The 12,564-nt window shown below is 38.0% G+C and overlaps 1 protein-coding gene across 1 annotated transcript; it reads left to right on the forward strand.

Annotated features, from left to right (window-relative positions):
- The first annotated feature begins 257 nt into the window (after positions 1–257).
- On the forward strand, positions 258–6,018 carry dio2 (iodothyronine deiodinase 2). Its single transcript, XM_053336309.1, has 2 exons — positions 258–861; positions 1,900–6,018. Exons 1-2 carry the CDS (start codon positions 646–648, stop codon positions 2,485–2,487), a joined length of 804 nt encoding a protein of 267 aa, XP_053192284.1. The 5' UTR covers positions 258–645; the 3' UTR covers positions 2,488–6,018.
- Positions 6,019–12,564: the final 6,546 nt, after the last annotated feature.

Below are 12,564 nucleotides of genomic sequence, written 5' to 3' on the forward strand. Positions count from 1 at the left end.
TACAGAAGAATTTTTTCATTTTACATTACTAAGGCAGGTAGGTCTAAACATTCCTACATCAACAGAATATTTTCCTTTCGGAATACAGATCCTTCCTGCCATTTGCCAAGATCAGGGAATACGCTGCTTCCTCCACACTACCCTAATAAACCTCCACAAAAACAGCAACACATTTGGAGCACTTTTATAGAGCCTGTCTCTATCTATCTATCTATCTATCTATCTATCTGTGTGTGTGTGTGTGTGTGTGTGTGTGTGTGTGTGTGTGTGTGTGTGTGTGTGTATCTCCCACCCAGGATTTAGGCTATTCCCGGCTACGCCACTGGAGGAGCAGATGAGGGCGGGTACAAAAGGGGAAGCACTACAGCTGACGTCAGAATCTTGCTACAAAGATAAGCCGTGAGGTTTGACATTAAGTACAATGTTCGTCGTTGTAGGATGAGCGACTAAGCCCCAGGCCTCCTGTCACCGCTGAACACGAAAGGCAAGGCAAGACGGCAAGTTTCACCTTTCACTCCATAGGACAGTGCAGAAATTATGAGAGGACTGACTGAGACCATACGGCGTTGCGCGTAATGAAGGGCAGTCCGAAATAACTCGTCAACTGTAGGTAAGGCTGCGGTCGTATGAACGTAGAGACAGAAAATGGGGATGGATCTGCTCGTGACACTTCAAATACTACCCGGTTTCTTTTCAAACTGTCTGTTCCTTGCCCTGTACGACTCCATGGTTCTCGTGAAGCGCATTGTGTCGTCTCTCAGCCGCTCCAGGTCCGCCGGCTCCGGAGAGTGGCGGCGTATGTTAACCTCAGCTGGACTCCGCTCCATCTGGAACAGCTTTCTTCTTGACGCCTACAAACAGGTAAAGTCGTTGGTGAAGCCATGCTCACAGTGCTATGAATGAATACATCCCTTGATACATTTTTTTTTTACTATACAGGTATTTACATCGAGTTTTATTAATACAGAACTAAGAATTGATATTTATAAATGACACATGATAGATTTTCACAATAAATTATTGAAATAAGTGTAATAACCTGTGAGTTATCTTTGAAAAACTATCTGCAGTAATACATTTTAAAACTTCAGCTGAGATATTTTCGCTCTGTTCTTGACAGTTTGTTGACTTTTGGCTTTTGGAAAAGCTTAACTAATCTCGTCAGATTCAGCACCATTTATTATTGACTATACTACTGCTGTGCACCTAGCGGAAAAGGAACTAGAACTTTAAATTGAGGGATACAAGATCATCATGCCGGGTAATCCCCATGGCCATCGTCACCCTTCATAGCATCAAAGCTCTCTTCAATCAATCAATCTTTATATATCATTAAAAAACACAACTGGCAGAGTTGCCAGGTTTGAAATTGAAACTAATTCAATTTCAGCAACATTACTACATGAAATTGAATTAAGATAATAAAATAAGATTATTCAGCAACACCTAAACAATGGTAGGTGCTATAGTCCCTACCCAGATCTACACCCATAGGCATCCATTTAATGTATTCTTTAGTGAGCTGTTTTAAAGAAGTACTTTTGGTGATAAAAGCTATATCCAAGTACTAATTTTCTAATAAATCAAGAAGAATCACACACTCACACAGTGTTGTGTCTATACATGTATTGGGAAGGTAGACAGATACTTAACTGAATCACTGATTGAAAAAAATATTCATCACAAACTGTACTATAAACAGTCATAATATAAGGTGACCAAACAATTGCTGTGGCAGAATCCCATTCAGATCTCACCCCTCCCAGTGATTCCATAGAAAGTTTTGCAAGAAATAAAATACGTAGTCTGTTAAAAGATAAAGGCAAAGCCCACTTTACATCTTCTTGATGTGTGCATTGTGAAAGTAGTAGACATTAATCCCTCTTTTCATCTCATTAGGTGAAACTTGGCTGCGAGGCACCTAACTCCAAAGTGGTGAAAGTGCCTGATGGCCTTCAATGGAGCAGCAATTTCAACAATGTGACTCTGCCACCTGGAGTTCGGAATGGTGCTGAATGCCACCTCCTGGATTTTGAGTCATCAGATCGCCCTCTAGTGGTCAATTTTGGCTCAGCCACCTGACCCCCTTTCATCAGCCACCTCCCAGCTTTCCGGCAGCTGGTGGAAGACTTTAGTGATGTAGCTGATTTTCTGTTAGTGTACATTGATGAGGCTCACCCGTCTGATGGTTGGGTGGTCCCTCCTATGGGAGCTTGCTCTTTCAATGTACGGAAGCATCAGACCCTGGAGGAGAGGCTGGGTGTGGCACGCAAGCTCATTGACCACTTTTCCCTGCCACCACAGTGTCAGCTGGTGGCTGACTGCATGGACAACAATGCTAATGTGGCCTATGGTGTGTCCAATGAACGGGTGTGTATTGTGCAACAGAGAAAGATTACCTACCTGGGTGGTAAGGGGCCTTTTTTTTACAATTTGAAGGATGTGCGGCAGTGGCTGGAACAAAGCTATGGTAAACGGTACAAGTAATTAAAAGTAGGACATGTTCACTTTCTCATCTGGAAAAGAAGAGAACACATGGTTTTGTAGAAGCATAAGAGGAAAAATCAAAAGGGTTGTTATGGTGATATCAAGAATCAAGTTCCAGAGTTGTGAATCAACTTCTTTGACTTCTGAAATGAGGCTAACTTTTGCCATTGCAGTCAACATGAACATGTGTAAGGATCTGCTGGAGGAAACACTGATGATCCACTGATTGGATCTGCTGGAGGAAACATGCAAAGTTGACAGTATAAGTTCACATTTTTTGTATGTATTATACTACAAATAGTTTTTAAAATTTAATAATTTTATAGAGATTTGAATATTACAGTTTATCAGTGCGATCTGATGTTTTTATGGACTATGTCAACAATTTAATTTTATTTATGATCTTTAGTTACCCTCTTTTCTCTTTGAATTATATGTATGTATATATGTACTGTTATACTGTACATACTGACCATTGTGCTTTATCTGAAAACTACATTTTTACCTATCCATACAGTAAGTGTGTCCCCCGTGGAAGTTTTTTATGTTTTATTGTTTTACAATATTGAAGCAAAGTTTGTTTTAGCTTGTTTGACACTGATCAACAGGAAAACATTGTGGAATGCACCTTTATCAATAATTCCAGCCTTGAGACAGTGCAGATGTGTCAGACTCTGCTTGCTCTGTCAGGTTGTATAGGGATAGTGAGTGAACAGCCATTAAAAGTCCAGCGACAAATTGAGATCAGAAGCTGTATTCACAGATAATCTTGTCTTACCACCAGCAGTCTTCTTAAATAACACAAAGAAATTCTAGCTAAAAGTTTCCTCTTAAAGATCAATTCACAAAGGTACCGAGAGTAACTTTAAGTAAAGAACAGAGAATTCATGAAATAAGAGAAGGATTGACCCTGTTATGGATGACATTGTGTTTCATCAATTAACTTAATATTGCTTTAGTGATTGGTTGACAGATGTTACAGAAAATATTGATCGATGTAAAGGAATGTGATAGAATAGATGGATAGATAGATTTCATGAACAAGTATTTTAAATGTTTTATACGCAGTCACACATTTCATTAGTAAAGTAGATTGTATTTGACATCAACACCATCTATGTTGAATCTGAGATATTTATTTCAGTTGACTGAACAAATATGAATTCTTATGCTTAGACTTGTCTTGCTGCCACCACCCTGCTCATGGTGGCAGTGCTACCATGATGTGCAGCGTCTACTGCCAGATATTGAATTTGGTCCAAAAGCTCAATTTTGATCTCATCAGACCAGATAACTCTCTGGCAGAATGCAGCAGAGTGACCTTCTCTGTCACTCCCCCATAAAACTACGACTGGTGAAGCAACCAGGCAGCTGTTTATTGTATGCACAGTCTCCAATTTCAGTCTCTGCAGGTTGCAACTCCTTCAAAGTTGACATGACTCACTAGTACTCTTCTAGCATGCTCACTCACCTTTTGTTAAGTTACGACTCTTTACATTTTTTACTGATTGATTTTTTTATGTACACCAAACGGGATTACATAATATTTTTCTTGTATACATCCATAACTTCTGCTTTTATTTAATCTTTTTGTGCTTGTTTGAAGTATTCCTTCCTCATGGTGCCATGTTGTATAACTGATCAAAAATTGGACCTTCCAGATACAAGTGTATTTCTACTACAAACAGTTGGAGCCCCTTCACTACACACTGGTAATCTCCATTTAATTATGTTATCTAAAAGTGATTATTTAGGTATGTCATATTAAAAGGTGTTAATAATTATGCAAACATGTAGTTTTTATTTTAATATTTGTATAAATTATCCTTTTCTTTTGATCAGTGTCAAACAACCCAAATTCAATTTAAGGATTATAAAACACTAAGACACAATCTTCAAAATGTATGCACATTTATGTAGTTTATAACATGATATTTTGCATTTCCCGTCATTAACTGTCATGTCATTTTCTATATGTATATAATGTGCTTTAAAAATTATTAGGGCACATTAGGTCCCCAACAGTGAGGAGAAATGTGGACATTCTTTAACTTTTTATGTGATGATTGCAGCACCACAACTCCTGTGTCTTAGACAAAACGTTCATATATCACTAAATTGATTTGCTAGAAACATTAAGAAGGAAACATTTGCTGCCCACATTGTTTTCTGGCAACATCGATTCCACTCCAGGAAGTTAATAAGTAAACTTTTAGCATTCAGTGTGAATATTATGTAAGTTCATCACCATTTATAGTTTGGCCTTATGTCTCCTTAAAATACATAATTGCTGTGCAGATCAGTGATATGTGGTATACAAATATATATATATATATATATATATATATATATATATATATATATATCTTTTACACATTGTTTCTTGATAATATGCAAGATAAAAATTCTACAGCGGGACAGTGTAACCAGCTTTAAACTCCTGAGGGTATTGGTGGTGGGTGACACTATTACCAGATAGCGAATTAGATGCATTCAGTTTGCATTGAATGTATTTGGAATGAAGCAATCTCACAACAGTGGAGGTGTTACAGGGATTTTACGATGACATTTTCTAAGAAGTATCTTAAGTGCAATTATATCTACAACAAATTATCCATAATTTGGACTATAATGGTCCATAATTTTGGTCTTAATTCAACACACCACCATACCATACCTACTCCAACTCAACATGTATAAACACATTTTCCCAAAAAAGCGGCCCAGTCCAAAAGGGACAAATAGAGAGAACACCAACACTGGCAGCATGGTGCTTCAACAATTAATGAACACATTTATACACAGAAACAAATTAATAAAATCATTGTTTTAGAACCAAAGATTTATTCATATTTAACAAACATTTCTATCATATTGACAAAGAATTTTTCTTGCACTCTCCATATAAATACATCAATTAGAGCTGTACCCAAATAACATTGAGCGAAATTTCAACTGGGTCTGACTCAGATTTCGGTTCAGTCCAGGTTCATAATTAAGTTTCAAAATAGGTGTATTTTCCTTCTATGTCTCAGAACGAGACTACTCCGATTGAAATGTGAGGTTTTTAATTACATGAAACTATTTAATACTCTTTGAGTATTAAATATTAAATTTAAAAATGAACATTTTAATAAATAAATAATATTAACATGTTAAGGGCAGAAAGTGTGTGTGTGGCCAAGATGAGTAGAGAGGTCAGTCGTACCGAGGTGAAACTCTATGGGACACAGATGCTTTGTTCTGGTCATAATGACAAAGGTGTACAAATGAAAACCTGCGATGAAAGAGTCCCTGGCTCAGTCTCTGGTTGGATAGTAAACCACACCTGGTCAACATGAGACACAACCATTGCATCTGTTTTTTTTGTCAATCTGCTACTGATTATGTCTCAGTCACTGATAAAGACATCTGTTTTCCATTTGATCTATTGCGCTTTTTAATACTGTATAAAGTTGCAATATTCTATTTTTTTAATATGTCAACGAGAGAAATAAAGTGAAAATAAAGGAGAATGTTTGCTGCTTAAAACGGATTAATATGTTCTCTTTATGTCCTGATTGAATCTTGTATGTCAGAAGGAAAAGCCCTAACAAGGGAGAAAAAGAGACAAAAATTAGTAAAGTATTGATTACTCATTAAGAAATAAAACACGTTCCCATTACAAAATCAGAAAACTTCTCAAGTGCCATTCATACAAATAATCTCACATGCTTTTGGGTCTATTGGTGGAATGCAACTCTTTCATGGCTCAGGTTTTGTGAGGCTTTAGGGTTCATGTAACATAGAAGCTTCTGAAACCTCTCTGGTTGACCCTCCTTTCATTCACATTTATTAATTAATTAATTTGAGGAGAAAAAGCATGACTGAAAGAGGACAGAGAGTAACTTGGAGGATATTTTCTCTTACCTTTGTTTCCTTTCCAGACACCTTCACTCATTTCTTGAAGAAAATGTAACACAATACATCTTCCTTTTAAAACAATGTGGAAGTAAACTTTTGTGGCAAATCTGTTTACAAAAACAGAAAAATGGGGCACAGTGAACAGTAGGCCCTTATTCACAAGACTGCTTACACTTGAAAAGCACAAAGGGTCCAGTCAGACACTCAGTGATGCTGTAAAGTGTGACGGGATATGATACTGGAAAGGAAGAGACTAATTAGTTACACAAGTTCAAGCACCAAAGAACAGAAAAGAGGAGCTAGTGTGTGTGGGTTTGTTTTTAGAGAGCCTTCCAAAGGAACAGGGACTAATGGTAAACAGGATCTGTACAGAATCACTAACAAACCGTTCTAAACAACGTTCATCTTCTTCTCTCAATGTTTGTCAGAGACTTTTTCTTTTCCCAATACTTTTCAACCTACATTTTGACTGGGTGTTTGACTTGGATTTTGATGTAGCGAATTATGGATATTAAAAGATATGAAGAATAGCTCTCGTAATCTGGGGCACCACCTTTGTAAGAAGGAAAAGATTTTTACTAAATTGGTTGTTTGATTAGCCAATTAATAAATCATAAAACTTAATAAATCAATACATTTCTGAATCAGTCAGATATCTAAAGTTCATGGCTCTACGGTTCAATAGATCCCCTGTATCACTTCAAAGAATAGACATACACCATTGATTGAGTTTTATGGATTTTATTAACTACACACTACTAATAAATGATGTATAAATAAATGTAATGATACAATGCAATATGAATTCAAGAGATTACTCGATATAGCGACTTTAAATGAAGGATATGTAATTATGTGGAAACTAAGAAAACTTGTATGTTTTACTGAGTCTTACTTTTAAAGAAAATTTGAATTACTCGATCTGACATCAACCCTTGATTAAAGCAATATTTGGATCCTACTTTCATCCATGGAGGGTCTCAGCTGTCCGTCCTTCAGAACCACGCCTACGCACACCAAGTGGAAGATCTCAGAGAGCGTTGCAGGTCTGGGCGGGGTGAGGATGGTTTGGGTCGGCTGGCCTTCTGTCAGACTGCCTGGCTCCGGTGGTTGTCTGCTGGCAGACTTTGTCCCTCTCGGTTATGATGAGTCGTAGGGTTGACAGACGTTTGTCTGCACAAAAAGTTCTCTCAGGTTGAGAGAACGTTTTGTGGAGGAAAAGTCCAATTTAACTAGTTCACTGTTTAATAACTTTCTGGAGAGATCTCAGCGTTGGCCTCACGTCAAAATCATCAACAATGTCAAAAACAGGCTGAATGCAAAACTTAATGACGTGTTTACTTAAAGGGCCTTTTCTCTGTACGTTGCTGGCGAAAGTTACAAGATTACAAAAACATAAGAAAACTTAGATAAAGAATAACTAAAGATTAAAAGAATAAGACAAGTGACTAAGTTAAGAATGTGTGAGGTGAAGAAAAGAAGAGATGGACAAATCTCGATGGAAGAGATAGACAAATCTCGATGGCTGAAACAACGCAAAGTCCATCCAGGTCAGCAAAGCCCGTTTCAAAGTCAATGATATAGTCCGACATGGACACAGAACTGTCCTTTGTAATGCCATCAAAATGGGAATACGCTTCATATGCACTGTCTTTTTCCTTCACACACTATCCACACACTATCCAGTGTCACTAACAAAGTATTCATACCGTTATCACTGTCCAAGTCTTCTGCGGGTCTTTCCATGGCTGTTCCCCGGGCTCTTCCTTCGAGCCCCAAGGCGACAGCGAGTGCCTGTTTCTTTTTGTTTTATAGTTCTATAACCCGTGTCCAGATGTTAATTTCATTTTTACAACCTTCAGGGCCGGGTCTCGTCAAACTTCGTAACAGCAGCAACAACTTTGTAACAGCAGCCATCCTCTGCTACCAGTGTTAGACGCAATAAACACTACGTTTATATCTTTAACCACTTTATTCAGGTTCCGTCCAGAAAAACTGTGACCATCCTTTTCATTGCGACGGCCTAATACACTGCGCACTCGTACATGCGTTCCCAGGGTCAACGGGTAAACACAAAGAGGGAATATACAAGTTAACAACACACACAGCGTTCGCTCAGTCACTCTAGTGTGTGCTCTTGCTTGCTCGCTCCAGATTCCGGGAGAAAATGTGACATTGACAGGCGGGGTCGCACAAAATTTAAACGGGGGGGGGGGCGAGACTGGCAGCACTACCTGTCTCACTCCCCATTCACCCTAATGTAATCTTCTTCTTTTTTCAAAATAATCTCACTCTGTGTTCACACTGAGCTTACTCGCTCATTTTAAGGAATATGTGAATAAAATAAACACTGTCAGAATCTGCCGGCTTCTGTGTCTCTCACGGTGTTTTCGGTTTTTGGACAGGAGTTACGGTTTTCTCACAGTTTGCAATTGTTCGGGACCTTGTCAGAAGCCAAATTCCTCAGAATTTTGTGACTTTTTTCAAGGCAGATCCTGAAATCGCCGTAGCAACCGCAGGGGCCTTAGCTGACCTTGGCAACCTGTTGCTGGGCAGAAACTGACCTACTTTTTTGTGATTGGCTAAACTGACCTACCTTTTTGTGATTGGCTAATTCTACCTGTCTGTATGTTTTGCCAGTTAACTGAGGTAGCGGCCGAGCTAGTATTGATACTCTCTCTCTATATATACATATGAATTATATTGACAGTCTTACTGCTCAAATGCAGGCTGGTGTGTGTGTGTGTGTGTGTGTGTGTGTGTGTGTGTGTACACACTGTGTTGTAGTGCTTAGAGTTAGTGCATGTTGCTACTGCCTTGTGCTCTGTGTGCTACTCTCTGCTTACATCTACTGTTACACTTGATACTGACTAGTAAGATGTATTTAATACTGCCACAGTAAAAGTTACTTAGTGTTATATGATCAGGGTGACTTTAGAACACTGGAAATAAATCGTGTACTTGTCCCGGCAGTAGCCCCGTGGCACTCAAAATTTCCCTGGAATTTTCTAGTTAGTGCCACGGGGTTCTAGCTCCGAGACAACTATTAATCTTCTCCATACTTAATATTAATATTATTCTTATTCTTCCGCCGTTTTTCGGCGCGTAACTCCTCCCACAGCTTTGAGAAAACCCCGACAATATATACATCAAAACGTGCGGCTCGATCGGGGGATGGGTGCTATGACTTTTGGTGTTGAAATTCCAAAGTTTCCCAAAGTGTGCGTGTGTGTGTGTGTGAGTACACACTGTGTTGTAGTGCTTAGAGTTAGTGCATGTTGCTACTGCCTTGTGCTCTGTGTGCTACTTTCTGCTTACATCTACTGTTACATTTGATACTGACCAGTAAGATGTACTTAATACTGCCACAGTAAAAGTTACTTTTACACAAGTGACTTTTGAACACTGGAAATAAATCGTGTACTCGTCACGGCAGTAGCCCCTTGGCACTCAAAATTTCCCTGGAATTTTCGAGTGTTTACTTTACAATTCTCTTTTGGCAAATTTCGGCGCATAACTCCTCCCTCAGCTTTGAGAAAACCCCGACAATATATACTTCAAAACGTGCGGCTCGATCGGGGGAGGGGTGCTATGACTCTTGGTGTTGAAATTCCTATTTTTCCCAAAGTTATTCCCAAAATAAAACAGGCATAATCCTCCATTGGAAATGAATGGAATTTCTTTTTAAACACAAAATTTCATCTTTTTTCAGAATCACCTAGCTCTCTCATACTTGCACATAGAAATGTGATTCAAACTTTAAAACGAAGGAAAACTTGTGCTCTCTTCACAACACTAAACTGTTTTAACATAACATGTAAACTTTTCAAAGTATGAGCAGTCAAAAGAGGAGTGGAAATCACTTTTTCTTCAAAGTTAGAGTGGAAGTGTCAGTTATTGACACTCTTACTGCTCAAATGCAGGCCAGGCAGGTATGGTGTGTGTGTGTGTGTGTCTTTGTGTGTGAGTGTTTGTGCACACTATGTTTTGTGCTATCACAGGGTGAAGCGTCAAGTGCTGTAGTGTAGTGCTTAGAGTTAGCATGTTGCTACTGCCTTGTGCTCTGTGTGCTACTCTCTGCTTACATCTACTGTTACACTTGATATTGACCAGTAAGATCTACTTAATACTGCCACAGTAAAAGTTACTTAGTGTTATATGATCAGGGTGACTTTTGAACATTGGAAATAAATTGTGTACTCGTCCCGGCAGTAGCCCCGTGACACTCAAAATTTCCCTGGAATTTTCTAGTATTATTCTTATTCTTCCGCCGTTTTTCGGCGCGTAACTCCTCCCACAGCTTTGAGAAAACCCCGACAATATATACATCAAAACGTGCGGCTCGATCGGGGGATGGGTGCTATGACTTTTGGTGTTGAAATTCCAAAGTTTCCCAAAGTTATTCCCAAAAAACCGGGAGATTTCTCCATTGGAAATGAATGGGAATTTTTTGAAAACCCCCCAAAATTTCACCTTTTTTCAGAGTCACGTAGCTCGCTCATACGTGCACGTAGAAACGTGATTAAAACTTTAAAACGGAGGAAAACTTGTCCTCTCTGGAAAAATACCAAACTATTTTCACATAAAATGTAAACTTTTCAAACTATGAGCAGTCAAACGAGGAGTGGAAATCACTTTTTCGTCAAAGTTAGAGTGGAAGCGGCAGTTAGCTAGAGTGTGAGAAGCAGTAAAAAATTACCTCAGTTTTTATTTTTAATTCGAGCTCACAGCCAAACCGTAAAAAGGAGACAAATTATTTTTGCTCAAAATATGGACATAGGTGTTGGGATTCATAAAATGTGAAGTTGACAGGCAGGGTCTGCACAAAATTGGCACAAAACGGGGGGGCCGAGACCGGCAGCAATCCCTGTCTCGCTCCCCACTGACCCTAATGTAATCGTCTTCTTTTTTCAAAAGAATCTCACTCTGTGTTCACACTGAGCTTACTCGCTCATTTTAAGGAATATATGAATAAATCTACTCTCTAAATGATTTCAATATTTAATTAATAATTTCATAACAGTGATGTTCCTGTCTGTGGAAAAAATGAAGTAGACTTTAATTAATAAGTTTAAATAAATATTATTTATGCTTAAATATGATTAACATTCACTTAATATCTTCAGGAATGTTAAGTTGAGAATAAAGTACATTAATAAGGAAAAAATAAATCATGTACTCGTCCCGGCAGTAGCCCCGTGGCACTCAAAATTTCCCTGGAATTTTCTAGTTAGTTTTGAAATCGGTTGGCCCCTAAATCGTAATCATAATCAAATTTCAATTAATTGAGCAGCCTTAGTCTGCGAAGAAATGTAGAACTGCCTCACTGGTCTTAATGGGCTCTTTGTTTTGGATATGCTCTTTAATCACATTCCCATTGAGACCTGTGTTTAAGAAATTACATTACATCATCTCCAGCCTGGCTCCAGTGATGAGCAAGACTGGTTCAGTAAAACAAAGGCCAGAGATGCAGATACTGGACTTCTTTCAAGATTTCCTTCTTGAGCTGGAGGGTATGTATAGGCATTGCATTTTTACATGTTGGTAGCAGAGCTACTCCATGTCTACAGCAGCTGGATTAAGGTCATATGCAATGTAAGTCATAGACATTGTAGGGACCAGTGAATTACTGTACATGGGTTAGCATTTTAGCTCAATAGCTTCCAGGTCGTGTGGCTTAAAGACTCAAAATCAGTGCAGGACCATACACTGTAAGAAAAGATACACCATATCTACTCAATAAAAATGAGGCAACAGATTACAAGCAATATTATTAATTACATTTCACCATGTTTAGTATTGAGTAAATATTAATTAAATGAGACCCTTAATAGTTAATCATTTAATATGAGTAGATTCACATAGGAAAACATCAAGGAATTAATTAAAACCTAAACAAAAATATTGAGTTGATTTGAAAAATATAAACTTCAAAATGTGTAAATAGTACTAATACAATTAATTTAATTCTACATATCAATGATAATTATCACCTACATTAAATCAGTGCATTAATTTGAATTTAATCAATACAATGAATTAAATCTAAATATTTTTCTTTCTTAGGAATAACTATTATATGACCCAAAAAGTACAGAAATCAAAATACTGTCACATTGAATGTTTTTTATTAACCATTAACATACACATTGTGTAGCACAGTGTACACTGCAA

The sequence above is a fragment of the Scomber japonicus genome, chromosome 16 (genome assembly GCF_027409825.1).
Source record: "Scomber japonicus isolate fScoJap1 chromosome 16, fScoJap1.pri, whole genome shotgun sequence".
NCBI classification, from domain to species: Eukaryota; Metazoa; Chordata; class Actinopteri; order Scombriformes; family Scombridae; genus Scomber; species Scomber japonicus.